Source organism: Oncorhynchus masou, chromosome 23 (assembly GCF_036934945.1).
Source record: "Oncorhynchus masou masou isolate Uvic2021 chromosome 23, UVic_Omas_1.1, whole genome shotgun sequence".
NCBI classification, from domain to species: domain Eukaryota; kingdom Metazoa; phylum Chordata; class Actinopteri; order Salmoniformes; family Salmonidae; genus Oncorhynchus; species Oncorhynchus masou.
The window spans coordinates 63,096,694-63,123,708 of record NC_088234.1 but is presented as its reverse complement, the minus strand read 5'-3'; the positions used below and the strand labels follow the sequence as shown (position 1 = coordinate 63,123,708).

The window sequence follows — 27,015 nt, the reverse complement described above, 5'->3', positions numbered from 1 at the left end:
CTATCCAAATCTACCAGTTCTACCTATCATTCTCGGTCCCTCCCAGTCTTGGTACAACTCAGTGCAGTAAGCACGCAACAACAACTTCAAGGTCTGATGGAACCGCTCCCTGACTCTGCATGATATGGGTCGTAAGATTGTCTGATGCGAAGTTGGCTTAACACCTGTGCAAACGTGAAATTGGAACCTTGATCACTTTTAATAATTTGGTCTGAAAACAGAAATAAACCGAGTCAATGCCCTAACAATAGACTTGGTTGTTATGGTATGGAGAGGATAAGCAGCGGGATAACGGGTCACTGGGCACATCACCGTCAGCAGGTAAATACAACCGGCTTTGGAACAAGGCAATGGGCCAACACAATCAATAGTTAAATGCTCAAAGGGTTGGCTTACTACTGGTATTGGGTACAAAGGTTCTAGCTTTAACGTCTGGTTAGGCTTCCCAGTCAACTGGCAAAGTTTGATAAAGGCTGAGACATCTCTTTTCAGCCAAGGCCAAAAGAAATCACACACAATACGGTCATAGGTCTTCCGAACACCCAAATGACCAGCAATATCCCCATGAGGTCTGCAAAACCAAATCACGGAAGGTATATGGTACCACCATTTTGAATGACAGGGTTACCCAAAAAATGGTAACCATGAGGCAGCCATTTCCTCACCAACAATTTGATCCTGTAAGTAGTATCGCTGTACTACACTTGGAACATCATCAGCCGGGAGGACCTGCTCAAACAATAATTTCAGAGTAGGGTCAGCCCGCTGTTCTGCTACCAGGTCACTACGGGAAACAGAAAGGAAGGTCTGGTCCACAAGTTACAGAATAGTCCGCCACCTCGCTGATCCCTACACCAGACTCCGACACGGAATCAGCGTGGTTCATTGCACGAATCATGGCACAAGCAGTAAACACTTTGGGGAAACTCAGCACTTTCATCCAGCACCTCTGAGATGGCCAGAAGGCATGAAAACCACGGGAGGTGGTTATTTTTCTCATCAGACCAGCCCACCTGCAAGGTAATTTCCTAGAATCACTGTCACTCCTTCAACAGGCAATGAGGGACACACTCCTATGATGACCTCACCTTGTACCAAATCTGTGGAGAGCACAGGTTTGTGTAAAGGGACAGACGATATGCAAACCTATCCCTTGGATCAAGACACTGCCCTGTATCTGTCTCTGAGAGAAAGGGAGCACTGACTGAAGAATTAGACTCTGAAGCACCAGTGTCTTGCAGGACGTTAACTGGGACCATCCTTGGTTACCCATCAAGGATACGTAACCCTCCGTAATGAAGAGTGAATAGATGGATGCACTGTCAACCATACCCAATGGTTTTTTTAACGGGTCTTGAGGTGAAACAGTTGAATTCCTTAACTTAAAAGCAGGTGCCGCAATGCGGTAGGCCAAATGGGCGCATTAACCCCAGAAGGCCTAGCTTTAACTCTAAGGACAGGGCATTCATTTTTTCAATGACCTTTACCACGGCAGAAATTGCAGATTTTGCCATGGTCAGATTTCACATGGGAACCACATTCAACCCTTAAGACAAGATTAGGCCCAGTAGTAAAGAATTGTCCCAAAACTCTCCCTGGGACCATCACTGCAAAGAAGGGGTTCCCCGAAGTGACCTTTATGCGTCAGCACATATTCATTAGCCAAAACGGCTCCATGGCGTTCTGCACCGTATGCTCATTTATGTGTGTGGCAAGGCAGTCAGAATCTTTTAACTGCTCCAGCACAACTAAACTGCACAACTGCTCGTAGGTTGTAACATCCAATGAAGTGCACCATTGGTTAAACTGGGTGTGCAAATTCCGTGCGAACTCAACATAGGTCTGTCACCTTTTTTCCAGGTTCTAAACCGCTGGTGATACGCTTCAGGAACTAACTCATAGGTGTGCAACACAGCATCTTTAACTTTGCCATAGTTTTGGCTGTCAGCAAAGTAAAGAGCCGAGTAGGCCTCTTGTGCTTCCCCAGTTAGCACACATTGCAACATCAACGTACGGTTGGAGTCATGTTCTCAGTCAATTCCTGAAATCTGCTACCCTTTCAAACAGTGAAAAAAAAAATATTGGGTTCCTTTTCACTGAATTTCGGCAGGAGCCTCAAGTTGAAGGAAAGTTGAGCACGACCTCCGGAGATATCACCGTAACTGTCATTAAGAGACATGCCAGAGAGCTTACCATCTCTGACCAAATCAAAACAGACTTGTTGCAGTGTCAGTTTCGCACACTCAGGTTCTTGTTTAAGCCTTTCTACCTCCAACACCTTTTCCAAGGCTTGTTGCTGTTTCAGCCTATCATGATCTAGTTGTAGCAACAACCGTTCCTTTTGCTTTTCAGAAGATAAGACCGGATTAGGGGTCATTTGTAGTGGACCGAAATGTAGCCAAACCAGGAGAAAATTACTCCATTAGAATGCCGGATTCAATCAAGTTGGCCTTTAGAATGGACTTGAACATCTCTTTCAGACATTTATCGTCAATCTCAATTCATAACAATTGGTCTTTAATATAGCAATCCAGAAGCTCCTCCCTCGGGACTTGAAGAATTTGTCAATGTTAGCCATAGTCTAACAGTCAACAAACTATGGACAAACAACAACCTGCTCTTGCCCCAATTGGGTACACAAAAATAGAAGCACAGTGTCAACCACAAAAGAGGGGGGAAAAAAGGAGCTTCCTCAAGACCTATTACTATCTTAACCCTAGTCTTCATGCAGTTACTGGTGGTGGGTATTTATGTACTTTAACCTGCTGTCACAGAAAAAGCTCCCAGCAAGCTGGTTACCCCTCTGAGCCACGGATGTGCTCCCGAGACAACTGCTCCAGCCACGGTCACCAAACAAATGTAACAAAGAGCTAACACTATCCAACATATCTTAATGTCACTAAACCTACCAGGGGAGAAGACCAGTCCAGGTGGTCCGTCCACTGCTAACACAGCACAAACACTAACCTGATGTCCCAACGATGAGCAAAGCAGGATCTCCAACCGGAACAGGGGATGGAGATAAACTGTGATCCTCTCAACTGCAGCACAAACTAACACTACTTCCACACCAACACCAACCACAGGTGTGTAACCAAAGAAAGTAGCAACTGGCAGTATCCAATTGTCACATACTTTGTACCTTAGTATATAGCTTCCAATCAAAGTAGTGCCCACAACACAACCCCATAGATAAAGGGTTAGCCAAACAAAAATCACAAAGCACTTTACTTTGAAATACCACATTAACCAGTTTGAAAATGCTACTAAACAAATGCAATTCAAGGGAGTAACTCCAGAGGTCCCAGATGAGCCCCCACTTGTTGCCTGGCTCAAGATTGTAACAAGTAATGGGAAACCACACACAGTAAAGGAATAACAAAAGGAATTTATGCCAGAAATAAAGTAAACACAGTAATCAGGTGAGGCATGACGGTCAGTAAATTGGGTGTCAACTGCCAAAGCCACAACGAAACAACCAAAGGTATGCATGGAGAGGAGTCTCTTGCTGAATGGGGAACCAGTGGTTTTATGCCACAGCTGAGCTTTCACAGGTGTGCCCCATCAGCACTGATTACCCTCCCATCTCCGCCTACCAATCTGTAAATAGCCCATCCAACCAACTACTTAACTCATCCCCATATTAAAAAAAAAAATCTGCTTTTGCACACAGGTATTTCTACTTGCACATCCTCATCTGCACATCTATCACTCCAGTGTTAATTGCTATATTGTAATTACTTTGACCTTATGGCCTATTTATTGCCTTACCTCATCTGCACACACACCATTAACAGATTTTCTATTATGTTATTGACTGTTTGTTTATCCCATGTGTAACTCTGTTGTTGTTTGTGTCGCACTGCTTTGCTTTATATTGGCCAGGTCGCAGTTGTAAATGAGAACTTGTTCTCAACTGGCCTACCTGGTTAAATAAAGGTGAAATAAAAATGAAATTATTTATTTAACCCCAAAGTGTGTGTGTAACCCCTTTCAAGGACTCAAACCTCTTCTAGAACACAAAACTTCTTCTGGAACACGTTTCTGTAGGGCCTGGCTACCCAGGCCCTACTGTTCACTTCAAAAAGCTTGTTGAAGGCTTACATTAACCAACCATGTAAAAATTGCTACTCAACTAGCAGCTCACTTCTATGCAACAAGAAGGTTTCACAAAATGAAAGGACTAACTTTTTTAATAGAGAACAAAGGACTTGAACCTTATACATCACAGATACGTATCACTCATTGTATGCACTAATTTTAACCAGATTTAAAAAAATATATATATTTTAAATTAGATTGGTCTTGACTTACCCAGCACTTATGCCATCAATCAGAAGATTAAGAGTTGACTCCCCAAAGTGGGTTGCGCTCACCCTTTCTTCTGGATCAACACACAGTTGAGTTTTTCTTGTTGTTGTTGAGACCAATTCATTTCGGGTCACGGCACCAAATGTTAGCAGTTGATATTATTCTTCAATAACACAGACCCCAAAACAAATCAGGGGGAGGGAAATATGTTTATTCTTATTCAAAGTGGGACAAATCATGCAGTGAGGTTGGTGTACATGCTTCAGTGTTTCTGCACAGAACAAAGGGACAGGATGTAGTTTATAACCCAGCCCTAGCCTGTGGTTGACCAATTAGAATTGCAATAAAACTGGGCCAATGGCCAAATAACAAGTATCTTATTTCAGGTTGGACCAATGAGAACGTGCCACACGTAGCTATGAGTTAAGGACTGACATTATGAACAGATGTTGAACTGAAAACCAACTATTTCCATTGATGCACTATTACCAAAAAACACTTTCCATTTAATCGTTAATTCTAGTCCTCTGCGTTGTGCATTTACGTTAAACATATTCTTACAGTGGCTATTTTAAGGATTTTGATTTGTTTAACACTTTGTTGGTTACTAGGCTCTCAGACCAATGCCAATTAGCTTAATTTGTCGCTGCCGGATCAACTAAGAGATTTTGTGATTGTATTATGGCGTTAAATCTGATTGAAATGTTTGTGTTTAGGAACTGAACTCATCGTTGGTGGACCGGGACAGAGCAATCTGTGAGAGGAACGAGCTGTTGGAGAAGTACTGCCACGAGGTGAAGGACAAGGCTGAGGCCCAGAAGGAGTTGAGCCAGGCCTGTAAAGACATCGAGACGGTCCGGGAGGAGAGAGACGTGGCCCGCAAGGAGAGGACAGAGGCTATCATACAGAAAGAACAGCTACTGAGAGAATACTACCAGGCTAGACAGGTAACACACACACCTGAATTAGAGAGAGGACAAAGGTTGTCATACATGGAGATCAGCTACTGAGAGAGTATTACCTTGCTAGACAGGTAACACACTCGCACTTGGGAACAACACACATACACCTTACAGATAGAATACACCTGTATTTAAAAATAAATATACACTACCGTTCAAAAGTTTGGGGTAACTTAGAAATGTCCTTGTTTTTGCAAAAAAAGGTGTCTATTAAAATAACATCAAATTGATCCGAAATACAGTGTAGACATTGTTAATGTTGTAAATGACTATTGTAGCTGGAAACGGCAGATTTTTATTAGGAATATCTACATAGGTGTACAGAGGACCATTTATCAGCAACCATCACTCCTGTGTACCAATGGCACGTTGTGTTAGCTAATCCAAGTTTATCATTTTAAAAGGCTAATTGATCATTAGAAACCCTTTTGCAATTATGTTAGAACAGCTGAAAACTGTTGTCCTGATTTAAAGAAGCAATAAAACTGGCCTTTTAGACTAGTTGAATATCTGGAGCATCAGCATTTGTGGGTTCAATTACAGGCTCACAATTGCTAGAAACATAACTTTCCTCTTCTTGTTCTAAGAAATTAAGGCTATTCCATGTGAGAAACTGAAGATCTTGTACAACGATGTGTACTACTCCCTTCACAGAACAGCGCAAACGGGCTCTAACCAGAATAGAAAGAGTGGGAGGCCCTGGTGCACAACTGAGCAAGAGAACAATTACATTAGAATGTCTAGTTTGAGAAAGACGCCTCACAAGTCCTCAACTGGCAGCTTCATTAAATAGCACCCGCAAAACACCAGTCTCAAAGTCAACAGTGAAGAGGCAACTCCGGGATGCTGGCCTTCTAGGCAGAGTTCCTCTGTCCAGTGTCTGTTCTTTTGCCACTCTTAATCTTTTCTTTTCATTGGCCAGTCTGCGAGATGGCTTTTTCTTTGCAACTCTGCCTAGAAAGCCAGTATCCCGGGATTGTTTTGCAGGAGAAAGTTAGGCTAGCTGTCTGCCAATTGAAGCTCAACAGAAGTTGGGTGATGCAACAGGAAAATGACCCAAAACACTGAAGTAAATGAACAACAGAATGGCTTCAACAGAAGAAAATATGCCTTCTGGAGTGGGACAGTCAGAGCCCTGACCTTAACCCAATTGAGATGCTGTGGCACTTCTCAACAGAGAAGTTCACACAAGACAACCCAAGAATATTGCTGAACTGAAACAGTTTTGTAAAGAGGAATGGTCCAAAATTCATCCTGACCATCCATTGTGCAGGTCTGATCCGCAACTACAGAAAACGTTTGTTTGTGGTTCTTACTGCCAAAGGAGGGGTCAACCAGTTATTAAATCCAAGGGTTCACATACAGTACTTTCCCACCCTGCACTGTGAATGTTTACATAGTGCTCAATAAAGACATGAACGTTGTTTATTGGTTTAAGTGGACTGTTTTGTCTATTGTTATGACCTAGACGAAGATCAAATCAACTTTTATGATCAATTTATGCAGAAATCCAGGTATTTCCAAAGGGTTCTTATAATTTTTCTTGTGTACACACACACACACACACAGTTTTCTGAAACACTGGAATGGACAAAGTACATAGGCATCGAATGTCAATTTTAATAAAGAAAAAAATACAATCTACCCAGTTATCAACACCATCCCTGTTGCCTGTCAAAAAGTGACAGCTCCCAGCCACAGGTGAGACACATGAAGTGACAGCATCCATCCACAGGTCAGACACATGATGAAGTGACAGCATCCATCCACAGGTCAGACACATGAAGTGACAGCATCCATCCACAGGTCAGACACATGATGAAGTGACAGCATCCATCCACAGGTCAGACACATGATGAAGTGACAGCTCCCATCCACAGGTCAGACACATAATGGAGCTTGGAGTATCCCATAAACTGTCAACCATTGGATTATGTCAGTGGAATGACCCTAAAACAGATTTAGTCCCCAAGATTAATGCTGCTGCTGAAACTTCCCTGTTCAGACCACTAGATGGCCCTCCTACTACGGTTTACACTACGACAGCGTAGCCTAGTGGTTAGAGCGTTGGACTAGTAACCGAAAGGTTGCAAGATCAAATCCCCGAGCTGGCAAGGCACAAATCTGTCGTTCTGACCCTGAACAAGGCAGTTAACCCACTGTCATTGAAAATGAGAATTTGTTCTTAACTTACTTTCCTAGTTAAATAAAGGTAAAATACATTTTAAAAAGTCGGGATGCCGACTCAGCGAAATGACATTGCCACGAGCAGCACTGGAGATATTGAGATGAGCGAGATGCAAGACTTCGCTCTCACACAGTCACACACAGTATCTGCGCATGTGCACATGTTTGCGTCACGCTGTCACAGCGTGGACGCCAGGAGACCAAAACGACGGAGAAGTTGCGCCTCGCTTCAACCCTATAAATTTACCCACTATGCTGTTTACTTTCTATATCTACGTCGTATCGCTGAGTTCACCTTTAAAATATTGTGTTAGAAATACCAGTTGGAGGATTTCCTCTCTGGTTATTTCCTTCTGATTGTGGGAATTCTCCAACTGAGATTACTGAGAAACCTGGGAACCTTTGGAATGTTTCTGGAAATTTGGGTTTGATCTGTTTAAGTTGCATGTACTGAAAGTGACTGACTAACTGTGTCTCCTGTGTGTCCGCTTTTCTCTTGTGTCTGTGTCTCCTGTGTGTGCGTGTCTGTGTCTCCTGTGTGTGCGTGTCTGTGCCTCCTGTGTGTGCGTCTCCTGTGTGTCCACTTTTCTCTTTTGTCCGTGTCTCCTGTGTGTGCATCTCCTGTGTATCCGCTTTCCTCTTTTGTCCGCGTCTCGTGTGTGTGCGTCTCCTGTGTGTCCACTTTTCTCTTTTGTCCGTGTCTCCTGTGTGTGTGTGTGTCCGTGTCTCCTATGTGTGCGTGTGTGACAGAAACAAGATTCTGCCACCCTGGACATAGAGCGTGTCAACAAGGAGATGGAGGTGTTGAGGAAGCAGTACGAAGCCATGTCCCAGGAGCTGAAGGAGGCCACGCAGGAGGCTGAGGTGGCCAAGTGTCGACGTGACTGGGCCTTTCAGGAGAGAGACAAAATAGTGGCAGAGAGAGAGAGCATACGGTGAGTACAGGGGAGAGAGAAGGGAGGATGGAGAGAGGGGAAAGAAAAGGTGGGGTAGACTCGCTCTTAAGTAGTCTTTATTCGATTCCTTGTATCTTCTCTCCTTGCCCCCTTCTGAAAACGCATTGGAGTAAATGGTCAGAGAGGGGGAACCTCGGATCTTCCCCAATGCGTTTTGAGAAGGCAGCAAGGAGAGGGGATGCAAGGAATATTAACAGACTAAACTGTGCTGATGCTTGACGATGTCATATCCTGCCCCACCAGGACGCTGTGTGATAACCTGCGTAGAGAGAGGGACCGGGCAGTCAGCGATCTGGCCGACGCCCTGCGTAACCTTGACGACATGAGGAAGCAGAAGAACGACTCGTCACGGGAACTGAAAGAATTCAAGTGAGTCCCTGTGTCTTTATACACACACACACACACACACACACACACACACACACACACACACACACACACACACAAGCACTTTCAACTTTCTCATCCCCTCTGTATTGATGTGAACATCTCCCTGACCTGGTCAGTGTGTGACTGCCATTTTAAATTCTTTCTGTTTCTTGTGACTTTGAGAGGTCGACCTCCTTCCTTGTGACGAAGAAGAAAATAGTAAGATTTAGACTTTCAAGTCAACGACCCCCTCATAAGGAATCTTAGTGACAGTCAGCCACCGTAGGTCAGTTTCTCCTTCAAACTTTCTTTTACACACTGCAGAATATGATCTTGCTACCGCTTTTTTGACTTGCTGGACTTGCAGCATCTTTAAATGGTAGGTAGCATAAACGCAACTACAATGAATGTATGGATTTGCGTTATTATATGCATCAAAATCCCCAATGCAAAGTTACACCTAGCCCCATCAGCCTGCAGACGCTAGCCCCGTCAGCCTGCAGACGCTAGCTAGCTAGCTAGCCAACCAACCATGGTCAACATGGCTAAATAGTAGGCCAGAGTACAACATCAACTAGTCTAGCACAGGCAGGAACCTACAGAACACACACAAAACGAGAGAGCAGAGACTTACCAATTGACGGCTGAGTTGGCTACCAAAGAAGGGCCAAGGAGCGATACCCTTCAGAAGGATTGGGAGGAAGGCTCCAAGCAGATGGAAATTATCACAACAGCACAGTCAGCTAGCTACTTTAGCGTGCTAATACTAAGCAAAGGTTGAAAAACTATGGTAGTCTACTACACCGAGATCATGTGGGTAATCTGATTGGTTGTTTACATCACCCCTCCTTGTGATTGCAGGATTGTAGCTCACCACTGCCAACACTCGTTTTGCATGGCTAGTGGCTAATGTTAGCCAGCTCTGGGATGTCACTTCATGACTTGTGTGCAGAGGCGTCATGCCCATAGGAGGCACAGGGGCACTTGCCCCCTCAGACTTGTCCTGATTTTTTTTTTTTTTGTAGTGCTACTAGCCACCTAGCAATTTTCTAAAGTTGGCTTTAGCTTGCCCACATATTTTCCCAACTTCATAACTAGCTACCAAGAACCAATTTCAGGCTATCAATCAAGTTCGTTTAGACAAGATAGCTACTCAATCTTAGCTGGCATGCCTGCTGGCAAGGTTGGTAGACTTTAGTAAAACGAGCAATAACTACATTTGCTGAGTAAGTCTCACTTTCTTTTGAATGTGTTACCTAGATTTTACCAGAGAAGCAAATGTAGTTTGTTTAATAAAGAACCACCAGTCAGGAGGACACAGACCGATCAAGAGGTAGGCTTAGATATTTGGAAAATGTAACATTTTTTACACAAGGTAGCATAATGATTATAGATCTAGATTGCAGGAAAAAGCTTTTTCAGGTGTTTGAAAAATGCTAAATTCTCCAACTTCCAGATGCTTCGAAACAACCCCCAGCCATCCTCACATACTTTGTGATATCACTTCCTGATCTGTGTCTTGTCACTGTGTTCAGAGAGAAGATGGAGAGCCAGCTGGACAAGGAGGCAAGGTTCTGTCAGCTGATGGCACACAGCTCCCATGACTCTGCTATCGACACAGACTCTCTGGAGTGGGAGACTGAGGTGGTGGAGTTTGAGAAGGACAGGGTCAGTCTAGAGCCATCAACTACTCTTATCGATTTAATTGAATTATTATTTGCCCATGCGTGGATGTATTGATGGCTCGATTGACTGATTTCATAATTTGATAAATTGATTTCCAAATCATGGTAAATACATTGTCTTTGAACCGATGTATAGAAAACCAGTGTATTAAACTTAGATGTTTTCCTGCAGGATGACATGGATTTGAAGGCACTTGGGTTTGACATAGCAGAAGGGGTAAATGATCCGTATTTACCAGGAGATTGTGGAATATTTGTAACAAGAGTTGACAGAGGAAGTATTGCAGATGGAAGGTTAAGGTAATTCTCAGATTTAAATGTTTTTCCATCTGTTACTTTTAACATCACTCAACACAACCTGTTCTTTCCTCATCTCCAATAACACGTTTTCACTTCCGGCTTTTCAGAGTGAACGATTGGCTGCTGAAGTTAAATGATGTGAATTTGACCAATAAGGACAGGAAGCAGGTGGTGAACGCGGTGCTTAATGGAGGCGGACTGATCAACATGGTGGTGCGCAGGAGGAAGTCCCTGGGAGGGAGGCTGGTCACCCCCATACACATCAACCTAATCGGACACAAAGGTACCAGCTTTTTTGACAAACTCTATTTCGAGTTAACGTTGGTAATGAGTGTTCTGGCACCTTCCATATTGAACTCTGCCTTATGATGCATCCCTTTTAATAATATTCCATCTAGTGGATATGGCTTTTATATCTTTGTCCTCTATCCTTCTCTCTAATCCAGACAGCGGTATAGGTCTGGAGAGTGGCGTGTTTGTGACGGCTCTGGTCCAGGGGAGTCCTGCTGCCAGGGAGGGATCTCTGACAGTCGGAGACAGACTTATTGCTGTGAGTCCTTCTTCTCCTACACCTCTTCATCCTCCACCTCTTCCCACATCTACGACTCCTCTTCTTCTCCTACACCTCTTTTCATCCTCCATCTCCTCCCACGTCTACTCCTCCCATGTCTACTCCTCCCGCGTCTACTCTTCTTCTCCTGTTCTACTCCTCTTCTCCTGTTCTACTCCACTTCTTCTCCTGCTCTACTCCTCTTGTTCTTCTCCTCCTCCTCTTCTTCTAATCCATTATCTTCCAACCTCTCCTTCCTTTTCCATCACCTGATTTCACCCCTGTTCCATGTATGTCTCTAGTGACTTAGTGGCAGACAGAATCATAGCCAGTCATCACTCTACCTAGCAGAATGACCTGCTCTCTAATCACGATCCACCAACTGCAGCAGAAAGCATAATCCTCCAGATCCTGACGGTGAAGCTCTACTGCTTAATAAAGCTACTGGGCTTAATGTCTCCCCACTCACCTCTAATGGCAGACCAGGGCTGTGTCGCAGTAGTGCACCCTATTACTCCCTACATGCAGCATGGTTTTTAACCAGAGCACATTAGGCCAAGGTCAAAAGTAATGCACTATATCAGGCTTAGGGTGCCATTTGGGATACACCCAGTTGATACTCTCACCTTAAATAGTAAAGTCAGGCTAGCTGATATGGGAGATGACTGCTCAGTGTTAGTAATTAGCGACTGTTGGATCAGATGCCTGCACATGTCAATCATGGTTGTGTATCATCTTATACGATGTCCTTGTAGTTGTTAATGAATGTAGCAGGTTATATTTCGCATATACGGTAGATGTTTAATGATGTTAGTAGGGAAAGGACTTGAACGCGCTGACCCTAGAGCGACATGCAGTCAGTGCACAATCTGCATATACTAATGCTCATCACTCCAATGTCCCAGACTAAGCTGTCAGTCCCACAGATGGAATAAACTGCTTCAAACAGTAGTGTTAAATATTCACTAGTCTGACCTCTTTTTTTAGAAAAGACTCAGGCTTGCATTTATTACCAAATGTCCTCTTTTCCCTCCCTGCGCCCCTCTCCCCTCCACAGTATTTTATTATAATTTGCCACAGTCCTATTCTCATTGAAATGTGGGAATTGCATTTCTGATAGAAGAGCCGCTGGCCCGCGTTTCTGATAGAAGAGCCGCTGCAGCAGGAAGGAAGGCAGAATGCAGTCTCCAGCACTGTTCTTCGGGGGCAGAGAATCTCTTAGGGTTAGGTTAATTCTCAGCCTAGGAGAACGTGTGTTTGAGAAAGGTGGAGTTTGAGTAGTATTTTCCTGAGCGTGTCCTCTGTTTTCCCCAGATCAACGGCATCGCTCTGGACAACAAGTCGGTGACGGAGTGCGAGACTCTGCTGAGGAACTGTAGGGACTCTCTAAGCCTCTCTCTCATGAAGGTGAATCTAAACTGGCCCCTTGTACCAAGCTCCTTCAATACGCAGTGGCTTAAAGTTCTCCTCCAGCCAGTGTGGTGCCACATAACGTTTTCATTTAGGATAGGGCTTTGACTTGAAGGTTAATCTAAACTTTACCGCAAACTGGCCTTGCATTTTAGTTATCTTTGAGTCTGCAACAACCTTATTTTATTTTATTTATTTCACCTTTATTTAACCAGGTAGGCTAGTTGAGAACAAGTTCTCATTTACAACTGCGACCTGGCCAAGATAAAGCATAGCAGTGTGAACAGACAAGAGTTACACATGGAGTAAATGATAAACAAGACAATAACACAGAATTTTAAAAAACAACAACATTTAAACAAAAAAGAGTCTATATACATTGTGTGCAAAAGACATGAGGAGGTAGGCGAATAATTACAATTTAGCAGATTAACACGAGTGATAAATGATCAGATGGTCATGTGCAGTTAGAGATACTGGTGTGCAAAAGAGCAGAAAAGTAAATAAATAAAAACCGTATGGGGATGAGGTAGGTAAATTGGGTGGGTTATATACTGATGGACTATGTACAGCTGCAGCGATCGGTTAGCTGCTCAGCTGGCAGATGTTTAAAGTTGGTGAGGGAGATAAAAGTCTCCAACTTCAGCGATTTTTGCAATTCGTTCCAGTCACAGGCAGCAGAGAACTGGAAGGAATGGCGGCCAAATGAGGTGTTGGCTTTAGGGATGATCAGTGAGATACACCTGCTGGAGCGCGTGCTACGGGTGGGTGTTGCCATCGTGACCAGTGAACTGAGATAAGGCGGAGCTTTACCTAGCATGGACTTGTATATGACCTGGAGCCAGTGGGTCTGGCGACGAATATGTAGCGAGGGCCAGCCGACTAGAGCATACAGGTCGCAGTGGTGGGTGGTATAAGGTACTTTAGTGACAAAGCGGATGGAATTGTGATAAACCGCATCCAGTTTGCTGAGTAGAGTATTGGAAGCTATTTTGTAGATGACATCGCCGAAGTCGAGGATCGGTAGGATAGTCAGTTTTACTAGGGTAAGTTTGGCGGCGTGAGTGAAGGAGGCTTTGTTGCGAAATAGAAAGCCGATTCTAGATTTGATTTTGGATTGGATATGTTTGATATGAGTCTGGAAGGAGAGTTTACAGTCTAGCTAGACACCTAGGTACTTATAGATGTCCACATATTCTAGGTCGGAACCATCCAGGGTGGTGATGCTTGTCGGGCGTGCGGGTGCAAGGCAGCGAACGGTTGAAAAGGATGCATTTAGTTTTACTAGCGTTTAAGAGCAGTTGGAGGCCACAGAAGGAGTGTTGTATGGCATTGAAGCTTGTTTGGAGGTTAGATAGCACAGTGTCCAAGGAAGGGCCAGATGTATACAGAATGGTGTCGTCTGCGTAGAGGTAGGTCAGGGAATCGCCGGCGGCAAGAGCAACATCATTGATATATGCAGAGAAATGCTACAGAGGGTACTAATTTTAGTACTCATTTGAATTTCTCAATAACAAACACTTTAGATACTAATGCACTGCACAGGAGGTTAGTGGCACCTTCATTGGGGAGGACAGGCAGGTAATGGCTGGAGTGGAATCATTGGAATGGTATCAAATTATTGCCATTCCATTTGCTCTGTTCCAGCCGTAATGAGCTGCCCCTCAGCAGTCTCTACTGCTACGCTGCAGTGGCTAGATATCAGGATAGTCTAATACTTGTTTTCGGGGGGAAAGTAAATGTGTTCACTATTCCTAACACACCTCTTTCTCTGTCCTCTTATGTCCCCAGTTCTTTCCTCACAGTTCGTCGAGACAGAGCATCTTCGAGAGCCTGCGGGAGTCATCGTCCAACGGCCGTCTCTCCGAGGTACTCTCCAGGAACAGCCTCAAACACAACAGCTCCACGCAGACAGACATCTTCTGCCCCGACACAGGAGGGGGGGGTAGTAACGTCAACATCCCTGGAGAGAGGAGGAAGGGTGGGGCAGGTGAACCTGAGGAGGGGATGGGGGTGTACGGGGACATCAGGAAGCCCTTTTCCATGGTGTCTCTCCACTCAACCAGCCTTCGGCCGTCCTCTGACCTCGGCCTGGGTCCCCCGGGCCGCTACGGCCCCAGCGCCTTCCAGGAGTGCTGCTCTGGGTCCCCCTATGCCAATGCACCCCCACCCCCCATCACCTATGACCCCTCTAAACCTGCCGACTGCATCACCATGGAGACCACCCTGGAGAGGAAGCAAAGTGGTGGCACCTGGCCCAAGGTGATCGTAGGTGGGATGTCCGTCGCCGTGGATACGACCACAGCGATGACTCCGACCCAACTGTCCATCTTCAAGTCACCCAAACAGAGGAAGTCTATCTTCAACCCGGATGCCTTCAAACCACGGCCTGAGACGGCACCCCAGTCTTCCAAGATGGAGTTCCTGTCGTCCAGTCAGTTGGTGGCCCACTCCCCGCAGCCCTCCAAGATGGAGTCTCTCTCCTCCTCCTCTACGGCCACACCCACACCTCCGACTCCGCCCACCCGCAATGATTCGTTCAAATTCAAACACAAACAGCAGTGCAGCTCTGCTTCCGACTGCACGCTTACCTCCGACGGGGGCAAAGGGGAGGCTGTTGCCATGGTTATGGGGGAGAGCAGTGGGGAACGAGAGAGGGACAGGAACGGGAACCACTACTTCCTGGACGGGAAGGTCTTGACACAGAGGAAGTCATGTGACGAGGACATTGGTCGAACCCGGGGTGAGGAGCCTGAGGTAAAGAGGCCCCGCCCTAAATCTGCCCCAGCGCTCAGACGTAGGATGACCCCCCAGTCCATCACCCTGCCCTCCTTCCAGGTCAGTTTGTTATTAATGTGATGCTATCTATAGTGCTTTTCACAAGGGCCGGTCACAATAGTCTACCCTAAAGGCTTCCTCCTCCATCTACAGTGACGTTAAAGAACTGAACAGGTGAAGGCACCCTCTTATGTTGCGTGCACCTTCCAAGACTATGTTTAACATCAACTGTGATCGGGTAGAGGAGAGGATGCCACTTAAGACTATAGAGATGTCTTATGTCTCAAAATACAAAGAGAGAAACTGCTTGATACTTCTGCACAGAGTTCCAGGCAATAAGCAGACCATGTCTCACAGTGCTGAGCCAGGGGCTGTGGTCCCGTCCCAACACTCTCAAAAGGCTCCTTTAGTCTCCTCTTCCTGTTTCTGCTCCTGGTTATTGAACTGTGATTGTCATCCCAACACTCTGAAATGGGTTCTTCTCCTTATTCACCTGCTGTTTCTGGTTATCATCATTAAACTAATTGATTTCTGTATCTGTCAATCACAAGAGCTACTCCAATGATGATCACTCTCCAGAGCCCAGAGAGATGCTTCGCTCCTCCCCCAACCGCTTCCACAGACAGAGTGTGGGCTTCGGCTCCACAGTCTACAACGGTACCTTGTCTGCAAGTGAGTCTCTCACACACGCACGCATCAAAAAGAAAAGGGGATACCTAGTCAGTTGTACTACTGAATGCATTCAACTGAAATGCGTCTTCTGCATTTAACCCAACCCTCAATCAGAGAGGTGCGGGGGGCTGCCTTCATCAACATCCATGTCCTCAGAGCCCGGGGAGCAGTTGTTCTTGGGGGGTCAACTGCCTTGCTCAAGAGCAGAATGGAAGATTTTTCCACATTGTCCGCTTGGGAATTGGAACCAGCGAATTACTGGCCCAATGCTCTTAACCGTTCCTCCCTTCTAACCAGTGTGTTCCTCCCTTCTAACCAGTGTGTTCCTCCCTTCTAACCAGTGTGTTCCTCCCTTCTAACCAGTGTGGTAATGTTCTCAAACCAGTGTGTGTTGTGTTGTCAGATTCGGCCCATCGTGGCCTGGCCCCGTGTCCAGCAGTGACTGCTGTGATGAGGAACCCAGTATACACAGTCCGCAGCCACAGAGTCCACACCAACAACTGTCCCTCTGTCTCCTCCCAGATCTGCCAACACCAGCACAACAACCAACACCACAGGTAACTACCCCAGACAGAATAACTGCCCTGAAAACCAAGATGCCCAGTCATTCTTAACGGGGACAAATTACTGTTTTGTCTAAATTACAGTATAGTGGCTTAACTTCTTGAAACTCCCCATCCCGGATCCGGGATCGTGACTAAAGCCTCAGGCTCATTAGCATAACGCAACGTTAACGATTTCTGAAAATCGCAAATAAAATGAAAATAATGCGCCTACTCTCAAGTTTAGCCTTTTCTTAACAACACTGTCATCTCAGATTTTCAAAATATGCTTTTGAACCATAGCAATTCACTAATTTGTGTAAGAGTAAATAAAATCATTTACCTTTGAAGAGCTTCGGATGTTTTCAATGAGGAGACTCTGTTACATAGCAAATGTGCAGTTTTTCAAAAAAATATTATTTGTGTAGGACAAATCGCTCTGTTTTGTTCACGTTTGGCTATAAAAAAAACCTGTATACAGTTATAGCCTGAAGCTCATTAGCATAATGTAACGTTAACGATTTCTGAAAATCGCAAATAAAATGAAAATAATGCGCCTACTCTCAAGCTTAGCCTTTTCTTAACAACACTGTCATCTCAGATTTTCAAAATATGCTTTTGAACCATAGCAATTCACTAATTTGTGTAAGCGTATGCTAAGCTAGCTTAGCATTTTGAGTAGCATTTAGCACGCAACATTTTCACAAAAACCAGATAACCAAATAAAATAATTTACCTTTGAAGAGCTTCGGATGTTTTCAATGAGGAGACTCTCAGTTACATACCAAATGTGCAGTTTTTCCTGAAAGCGTCTTTGTGTAGGAGAAATCGCTCCATTTTGTACATCACATTTGGCTACCGAAACGAACCGAAAATTCAGTCACCTACAACGTCAAACTTTTTTCCGAATTAACTCCATAATATCGACCGAAACATGGCAAACGTTGTTTGGAATCAATCCTCAAGGTGTTTTTTCACATATCTCTTCATTGATATATCGTTCGTGGAAGCCTGCATTCTTCTCTGAATTCTGTGGAAAAATACTTGCAGCTGACTTTTGCGCACCAATTTCGGCGCAGGACACCGGGCGGACACCTGGTAAATGTGGTCTCTTATGGTCAATCTTCCAATGATATGCCTACAAATACGTCACAATGCTGCAGACACTTTGGGGAAACGACAGAAAGGGCTGACTCACTCCTCTCGCATTCACAACCATATAAGGAGACAATGGAAAACTGAGCCTCAAAAATCCTGCTCATTTCCTGGATGCCGTTTCATCTTGGTTTTGCCTGTAGCTCACGTTCTAGGGCACGCACAGAAAATATCTTTGCAGTTCTGGAAACGTCAGTGTTTTCTTTCCAAAGCTACCAATTATATGCATAGTCAAGCATCTTTTTGTGACAAAATATTGCGCTTAAAACGGGCACATCTTTTTATCCAAAAATGATATAGCGCCCCCAGAGTTTCAACAGGTTAAAAATATGATGCCATTGCAGAAGTAGGCAAATAATTAGTAGGAAACAACTTGGTTATCATTATAATGTAGTCAAATTGACTTTAGACAGATGGCAAGGTTGCTATTAGTAAGGAAAGTTTGTTAAATATACCTAGCAATGCTAATGTTAGCTAGGTTAAATGCTCTCCCCTCAATCTTAGCTAGCTAGCTAACGTTGAACAACATGTGAAGTCTGTGACGACATTACATTGATGACCAAAGGCTTTTCTACTAATTAGTTGCCTTCTTTTGAAATGTCTTCCTGTTTGAGAATGTATTGAGTTCAGTCGTGCACGTTCAGTCGTGCACCAGTCCTCAAGATGCATGTTATAACAATGGTGTGCGTAAATAACGCTAAGTGCAACCCATGAATTATGTAGTTAGAGTGTGTGTGTGTCAGTCCGCAGCACCAGGGTCGTCTGAGCCTGGACCTGAGCCAGAAGCGTCCAGCAGCAGACTACACATCGTCCACGTCACGCAGCAGCAGCACCTCCCATGGTACCAACTCACTACCCTCCAGCGCTCGCCTGGGCCTTGGTCAGTCAGTCAGTCACCCACGCATGCTACACACACAACGCTCATGTTATACAGTACATGCTTACACACACACACACACACACACACACGCGCATGGACTTTTCCTCTATTCCATCAGGTTGGTCCAGTAACGTCCAGTACCGGACAGAGAGGATAAAGATCCCCTCCACTCCCCGCTACCCACGGTCCATGCTGGGCTCTGACAGAGGTACATGCATGGATAGAGCAATGAACGGATTAATTTATGCATGGATGGATGATTGAACAAACAAATGGCTGGATGGATGAATGAATGTATTAACTTTTAAGATTCCTGTTCCCTGAATATTGGGCATCTCTACCCATATTTTCTGACACTGGACCCAATGGGCCTTTAGAGCACTGATTTTCCACTCAACTAAAGAACTTATTCCAAGTCAAACAGCTGACTACGCTCATGTATTCTCAGAGGAGAATGTGACAGCCCTGTTACAGCATCTTTAAATGAGCTGCTGATTTACTGCTGAGTTTAGTCATAACACTAAACTAAGGGAAACATTTGGTTAATCGTATAGATTTTCGGTCCCTCGAAGTTAAAGCTGGGGGTGGACATGCTTGTGCCTGGTATTTCCAACCTGATTACCTCTCTGAGAAATGATACTGGAACTATGGACCAATTCTCTCCCTCTCGTCCTACTACAATGTTTGAACTGTTTTGAGCATTTTAATTGTTTTTACTACGGTTGTAAGAATGACAAACACATTTTCCTTTTGGGATTGATTAAGTACATTCTCATCTCATTTTAAGTTTCTTCTCCCCCCCCTCCCTTCGTCTCTCCCCGGCCCCTCGCCTCCAGGCTCCCTGTCCCATTCAGAGTGCAGCAGCCCCAGCCTCATCACTCCACCCCACTCACCTCTCAACCTGGAGACTTCCTCCTTCGCTAGCAGCCAATCACAGAGCTCTATCTCCACCCTGCCCAGATTCTCCGTCAGCCCTGTGCCAATAGGAGAGCGGAGGAAAGACCGGTAGGAAGGAAAAGACGAGACAAGTGGGGGGAAAAATAAGAATGATTTTGAAAGGGGCAGGAAGGTGTAAAGCCATGTCTGTAGTACCTCCTGCCACCAGCAGTTCTATGTGGTGTTCCAGTACTAGAACACATGATTCAATTGGTCAAATAATCACCAAGTCCTTTATTAGTTGAATCAGATGTGCATGTACTGGAATAGGCTGAGGGTACTCGAGGAGAGGTTTGGCAATAATACAAATAGGAAGTGTGTGATGCATTGATTATAGATCAGTTATAATGCTGTTGGTAAATGCAGTATGCTGCTGTCATTTCTCTTTGTAGCCTGATCCCAGATCTGTTTGTGCTTTAGCCAACTCCCCTGACTATGCCAGTGGAATGACGATGTTAGAAGGATTTGCTAAAGCACACACAGAAGGAACCAGGCTAGTATTCTTGTTTATTTTTCTGTTTTTCTTATCACAGCAGAACTGTTTGGCCTCTGCATATTTTCTATTTTTCACCACCTTGCTGTCTTTCTTCCTCTGCCCTGTCTGCTTTTCTCTCCTCCATCTCCTCCCTCGTTTCTTCTCTTCTATCTGCCATGTGTGTAAATGTCTCCAGGTCTCTGTACTGTAACAGGTCTTTTCTGAGGATCCCTCTGGCTGCTAGGCCGAGGTTCTCCTCTCTCAGGAGCCTCAGGTTCGTTGGATCCACCTCAGACACAGCTGATCTTACTGTTAATATGCTTGAGATAAAGGGAGAGACCCAGGCGTGTCCAGAAACCCCTACGCTGAGGCGTAGTAACAAGGAGAGAGCCCATCGAGATCTGGTCTAGACACCTGGGATGTATAAAGCATGTGTTGTGTGGTATTTCTCAACCCGAACAGCAGTTAAGCCACAATCCCACCTTCCAGTCAAACAGGTCTGTTCATGCTAGGTTTACAAAGATCCAGAAAACCTGCCCAACTATTCCTCTTGATCCAGATTTGATAGATTGATGTGTGCTGTCTCTCAATTGTGTTTGTTTGATTGGACTTGTTTGAAATTACGTGGCCCCTTGTTTCATGTGTAAAGTCATTCTCACTGAAGCTGCATGCTACTGAAGGTTTGTGACCTTTTGCAGATGGCATGGCATTCTCTGTGTGTTTGGGTCCAATCCTCGTCCTGATGCTGAGTGTGAAGCTTCCTCTGAGTCCACCTCACCACCTTTTTGCTTTTCTTCGTCTTTTAGCACACTGTTTGTCCCTTTTATTTCTGACTGTTGGTCCTTCCTGTGAAATATAATATGGCTCTGTGTTTGAGCTATGCATATGTATTGTGAAAATCAACATGTGTTTTTCATAGCACCCTAGTCCCTATGTAGTGCACTACTTTTGTCCAGACCCTTATTGGGGAGTTGACATGTAGCTCTGATGTTTATTCTCATCCCTCCCTCTCATCAGGCCGTACCTGGAGGAACCTCGGAACGTGATCGTTCACAAAGGGGCGGAGCCTCTGGGCATCTCTATCGTCGGTGGCGAGAACGGCGGCATCTTCGTCTCCAAGGTGACGGGAGGCAGCATCGCCCACCAGGCCGGCCTGGAGTACGGTGACCAACTCCTCGAGGTAACTTCCTGTTTCATTTCTTCCTGGCAGGATTAAGGATCAAATACATTTGAGATCAGGAGGAAATTGTCAATCTGATTCTGTGATGAAGTTTATTCCTATTAATGGAGTAAAACATTATAGTCATTTACAGCACCAGTTAAAAGTTTGTACACACCTACTAATTCTAGGGTTTTTCTTTATTTTTATTATTTTCTACATTGTCGAATAATTGAAGACAACAAAACGATGAAATAACACATGGAATCATATAGTAACCCAAAAAGTGTTACACAAATCAAAATATATTTTAGATTTTTCAAAGTAGCCATCCTTTCCCTTGATGACAGCTTTGCACACTCTTGGCATTTTCTCAACCAGCTTCACCAGGAATGCTTTTCCTACATTCATGAAGGAGTTCCCACATGTGCTAAGCACTTGTTGGCTGTTTTTCCTTCACTCTGCAGTCCAACTCATCCCAAGCAATCTCAATTAGGTTGAGGTCGGGTGATTCAGCACTCCATCACTCTCGTTCTTGGTCAAATAGCCCTTATACATCCTGGATGTGTGTTGGGTCATTGTCCTGTTGAAAAGCAAATGGGATGGCGTATCGCTGCAAAATGCTGTGGTAGCCATGCTGGTTAAGCGTGCCTTGAATTCTAAATAAATCACTGACAGTCACCAGAAAAGCACCATCACACCTCCTTTATCCTTCACGGTGGGAACCACACATGCGGTGATCATCCGTTCACCTACTCTTGCTTCTCACAAAGACATGGCAGTTCGAACCAAAAATCTCAAATTTGGACTTGAAGACCAAAGGACAGATTTCCACCGGTCTAATGTCGATTGCTCGTGTTTCTTGGCCCAAGCAAGTCTCTTCTTCGTAGTGGTTTCTTTGCAGCAATTCGACCATGAAGGCCTGATTTCACACAGTCTCCTCTGAACAGTTGATGTTGAGATGTGTCTGTTACTTGAACTCTGAAGCATTTATTTGGTTGTAATACCTGAGACTGGTAATGCTAATGAACCTTTCCTCTGCAGCAGAGGTAACTCTGGGTCTTCCTTGCCTGTGGCGATTCTCATGAGAGCCAGTTTCATTATAGAGAGCTTGATCGTTTTTGTGACTGCACAATTTCCGGATTGACTGACCATCATGTCTTCAAGTAATGTTGGACTGTCGTTTCTCTTTGCTTATTTGAGCTGTTCTTGCCGTAATATGGACTTGGTCTTTTATCAAATAGCCCTATCTTCTGTATACCACCCCTACCATGTCACAACACAAATGATTGGCTGAAACGCATTAAGAAGGAATGACATTTCACAAATGAACTTTAAACATGGCACACCTCCTTATTTGAAATGCATTCCAGGTGACTACCTCATGAAGCTGGTTGAGAGAATGCCAAGAGTGTGTAAAGCTGTCATCAAAGCAAAGGGTGGCTACTTTGAAGAATATCAAATATATTTAGATTTATCACTTTTTTTTTGGTTACTACATGATTCCATTTGTGTTATTTCATAGTTTCGATGTCTTCACTATTTTTCTGCAATGTATAAAATAGTAAAAATAAAGCAAAACCCTTGAATGAGTAGTGGTCCAAACTTACGACTGGTACTGAAGCAGACACTCTTATCCAGAATGATTTAGTCACACATTAATGCCTGAAACTTTGAGGCTATTTGATCCTTTCAGTCTGGAAAAACCCCAGGGCTTGATGGCATACCGGTAGAGGTATATCAAGTATTTTTTGATTGTTTTAACTACTCCTATAAAATGCTAGTCTCAGGTACTCCGCAGGAAGGTCTGATTTCTCTATTAAAACAAGAACCAGATGGCAAATATAAAGACCCAGTCTAGCTAAAAAACTGAAGGCCCTTTACACTTCAATGTTGTGATGCAAAAATATCAGCAAAACGCATAGCACTCAGAATTAAAAGGGTTTTTACCAGGTATTGTTCATCCTGATCAGACAGGTTTTATACATGGACGATACATTGGAGATAATATATGACAACTACTACAAATAATAGTACCTCATGACATATATAAGAAGCAAGGAATAGTATTTTTATAGCGGATTTTGAAAAAGCATTTAATAAAGTAAGACTGGCTTTTATTTATAAATGCCTGGCTTTTTTCAATTTCGGTGTTTCTCTAATAATATGGGGGGAAATAATGTATATCAACCCCAGGTGTAAAATGGTAAATAACGGCTTCTTCCCAGAGTTTTGAATTGTCAAGAGGAGTTAAACAAGGGTGTCCGCTGTTACCATATCTATTTGTTATGGCCATCAAAAATGCTAGCTATTAAAATCAGATCTATTAACAACATTAAAGGATTAGAAATCCAAGGCTTAAAAACAAAGGTGTCCATGTATGCCGACGACTCAAGTTTTATGTTAAGTCCACAAGCTAGATCCCTGCAATGTCTCATTGAATATTTTGATAGGTTTTAGTCCAGAGCGTACAGAAAAGTTCATTATGATAATTGTACAATATTACATATTGGATCCTCAAAAAATAGACTTTGTACATTAACCTGCAGTTTACCTATAAAATGGGCTGATGGTGAAGTAGACAAACTCTGTATTCGTATATAAATAAGCTCTCCACAATGAATTTTCATAGAAAACATAGAAAAAATTGCCCTGATTAACTCCTTCGTCATATCAGTTTACTCACTTACTAATGGCGCTGGCTACTCCTGATGGCGTAGCAGTGAAGACGTGTTTTGTTCATGTCTCGTGTAGTTTTGTATTTTTCATATATATATTTCAATATTATTTTCAATCTCTTTCCGATTTTTAATTTGATTATACCTTCCGGTAACCTGCCTTGCCCAATGTGATATGGTATCGCTATTATTTTTTAATTTTTAGAACGCATTCAAGAACCTCCAGAAGCTAACCAGCTAATTAGCTATTTAGTCATTGTTAGCCACTGCTAGCGGCTTTTACCTTCTGCACAGATACCAGCCCTGTTCTTAGCCTGGATAATACTCGCCAGTCTACCAGTATCGGACTGTCTCTCCACAACAACGCCGGATTCCTGACGTAATCCATGGACCACTACTTCTGATCTTCACAGCAAGCTTGCTCACAGCTTGCTAGCTCACCGTGGCACCCAGTACCAAAGCTATCCCTGAGACCCACCTCCCGGCCTACTCAGCTGTTCACCCGAACCCCACTCATACACGGCTAGAGCCCAATACTCCACCGGATCCTTGCTGTAAACTCTGGACCTTGGCACCGGATCACCGCTGCTACCGATTGGCTATAGTGGCTAACGCCAATAGTGGCTAACGCATCTCCCGGCCAGCAAACTAAATTCGACAACACGGCGCCCCGCTGCACCACCACGACTGGTCTGCCGACGAATACTCCATCCGCTGTGCCTTCAACAGACCTCCGTTGGAGGGCAACTAACTTTAAATGCCCTGTCGCCTGCTAGCATAGTGGCGGCTTCCCTGTTCCATCTATTTCTGCCCCCTGGACACTATGATCACTTGGCTACATAGCTGATGCCTGCTGGACTGTCCATTAATTACGGTACTCCATTCTGTTTATTTATTTTTTATCTGTCGGCCCCAGCCGCGAACTCAGGCTCTGTGTGTAGTTTATCCGACCCGCTCTGCCTAGTTATCGCCATTTTACCTGCTGTTGTTTTGTTAGCTGATTAGCTGTTGTTGTGTCACCTGTTGTTTTTTAGCTAGCTCTCCCAATCAACACCTGCGATTACTTTATGCCTCGCTGTATGTCTCTCTCAAATGTCATTATGCCTTGTATACTGTTGTTCAGGTTAGTTATCATTGTTTTAGTTTACAATGGAGCCCCTAGTTCCACTCTTCATACCTCTGATACCTCCTTTGTCCCACCTCCCACACATGCGGTGACCTCACCCATTACAACCAGCATGTCCAGAGACACAACCTCTATCATCACCCAGTGCCCGGGCTTACCTCCGCTGTACCCGCACCCCACCATATCCCTGTCTGCGCATTATGCCCTGAATATATTCTACCATGCCCAGAAATCTGTTCCTTTTGTTCTTTGTCTGCAACGCTCTACGCGACCAGTTTTGATAGCTTTTAGCTGCACCCTCATACTACTACTCCTCTGTTCCGCGGGTGATGTGGAGGTAAACCCAGGCCCTGCATGTCCCCAGGCACCCTCATTTGTTGACTTCTGTGATCAAAAAAGCCTTGATTTCATGCATGTCAACATCAGAAGCCTCCTCCCTAAGTTTGTTTTACTCACTGCTTTAGCACACTCTGCCAACCCTGATGTCCTTGCCGTGTCTGAATCCTGGCTTAGGAAGGCCACCAAAAATTGAGATTTCCATACCCAACTATAACATTTTCCGTCAAGATAGAACTGCCAAAGGGGAGGAGTTGCAATCTACTGCAAAGATTGCCTGCAGAGTTCTGTCCTACTATCCAGGTCCATACCCAAACAGTTCGAACTACTAATTTTAAAAATGACTCTCTCCAGAAATAAGTCTCACACTGTTGCCGCCTGCTACCGACCCCCCCTCAGCTCCTAGCTGTGCCCTGGACACCATTTGTGAATTGATCGCCCCCCATCTAGCTTCAGAGTTTGTTCTGTTGGGTGACCTAAACTGGGATATGCTTAACCCCCCGGCAGTCCTACAATCTAAGCTAGATGCCCTCAATCTCACACAAATCATCAAGGAACCCACCAGGTACAACCCTAAATCGGTAAACAAGGGCACCCTCATAGATGTTATCCTGACCAACTGGCCCTCCAAGTACACCTCCGCTGTCTTCAATCAGGATCTGAGCGATCACTGCCTCGTTGCCTGTATCTGCTGCGGGTCCGCAGTCAAACGACCACCCCTCATCACTGTCAAACGCTCCCTAAAACACTTCTGCGAGCAGGCCTTTCTAATAGACCTGGCCCGGGTATCCTGGAAGGACATTGACCTCATCCCGTCAGTTGAGGATGCCTGGTCATTCTTTAAAAGTAACTTCCTCACCATCTTAGATACGCATGCTCCGTTCAAAAAATGCAGAACTAAGAACAGATATAGCCCTTGGTTCACTCCAGACCTGACTGCCCTCGACCAGCACAAAAACATCCTGTGGCGGACTGCAATAGCATCGAGTAGTCCCCGCGATATGCAACTGTTCAGGGAAGTCAGGAACCAATACACGCAGTCAGGAAAGCAAAGGCCAGCTTCTTCAAGCAGACATTTGCATCCTGTAGTTCGAACTCCAAAATGTTCTGGGACACTGTAAAGTCCATGGAGAACAAGAGTACCTCCTCCCAGCTGCCCACTGCACTGAGGCTAGGTAACACGGTCACCACCGATAAATCCATGATAATCAAAAACTTCAACAAGCATTTCTCAACGGCTGGCCATGCCTTCCTCCTGGCTACTCCAACCTCGGCCAACAGCTACGCCCCCACCACCCCCCGCAGCAACTCGCCGAAGCCTCCCCAGCTTCTCCTTTACCCAAATCCAGATAGCAGATGTTCTGAAAGAGCTGCAAAACCTGGACCTGTACAAATCAGCTGGGCTTGACAATCTGGACCCTAGCCTGTTCAACCTCTCTTTCATATCGTCTGAGATCCCCAAGGATTGGAAAGCTGCCGCGGTCATCCCCCTCTTCAAAGGGGGAGACACCCTGGACCCAACTGTTACAGACCTATACCCATCCTGCT

At 44.7% G+C, this 27,015-nt stretch overlaps 1 protein-coding gene across 3 annotated transcripts in view; it reads left to right on the top strand.

Annotated features, from left to right (window-relative positions):
* Nucleotides 1–27,015, top strand: part of LOC135511174 (disks large homolog 5-like) — a 100,516-nt gene that overhangs the window by 49,591 nt on the left and 23,910 nt on the right. For 2 of the 3 annotated variants that reach the window (XM_064932774.1, XM_064932773.1), the window contains exons 9-24: nucleotides 5,028–5,258; nucleotides 8,211–8,395; nucleotides 8,660–8,785; nucleotides 10,321–10,453; nucleotides 10,643–10,770; nucleotides 10,878–11,053; nucleotides 11,217–11,320; nucleotides 12,635–12,727; nucleotides 14,522–15,568; nucleotides 16,060–16,180; nucleotides 16,584–16,737; nucleotides 18,621–18,757; nucleotides 18,876–18,965; nucleotides 19,594–19,762; nucleotides 20,365–20,442; nucleotides 21,186–21,348. In XM_064932774.1, coding sequence (XP_064788846.1) covers nucleotides 5,028–5,258; nucleotides 8,211–8,395; nucleotides 8,660–8,785; nucleotides 10,321–10,453; nucleotides 10,643–10,770; nucleotides 10,878–11,053; nucleotides 11,217–11,320; nucleotides 12,635–12,727; nucleotides 14,522–15,568; nucleotides 16,060–16,180; nucleotides 16,584–16,737; nucleotides 18,621–18,757; nucleotides 18,876–18,965; nucleotides 19,594–19,762; nucleotides 20,365–20,442; nucleotides 21,186–21,348 — 3,135 coding nt within the window. The remainder of the gene's footprint in view (nucleotides 1–5,027; nucleotides 5,259–8,210; nucleotides 8,396–8,659; nucleotides 8,786–10,320; nucleotides 10,454–10,642; nucleotides 10,771–10,877; nucleotides 11,054–11,216; nucleotides 11,321–12,634; nucleotides 12,728–14,521; nucleotides 15,569–16,059; nucleotides 16,181–16,583; nucleotides 16,738–18,620; nucleotides 18,758–18,875; nucleotides 18,966–19,593; nucleotides 19,763–20,364; nucleotides 20,443–21,185; nucleotides 21,349–27,015) is intronic. The other variant, XM_064932775.1, reaches the window with a different exon arrangement.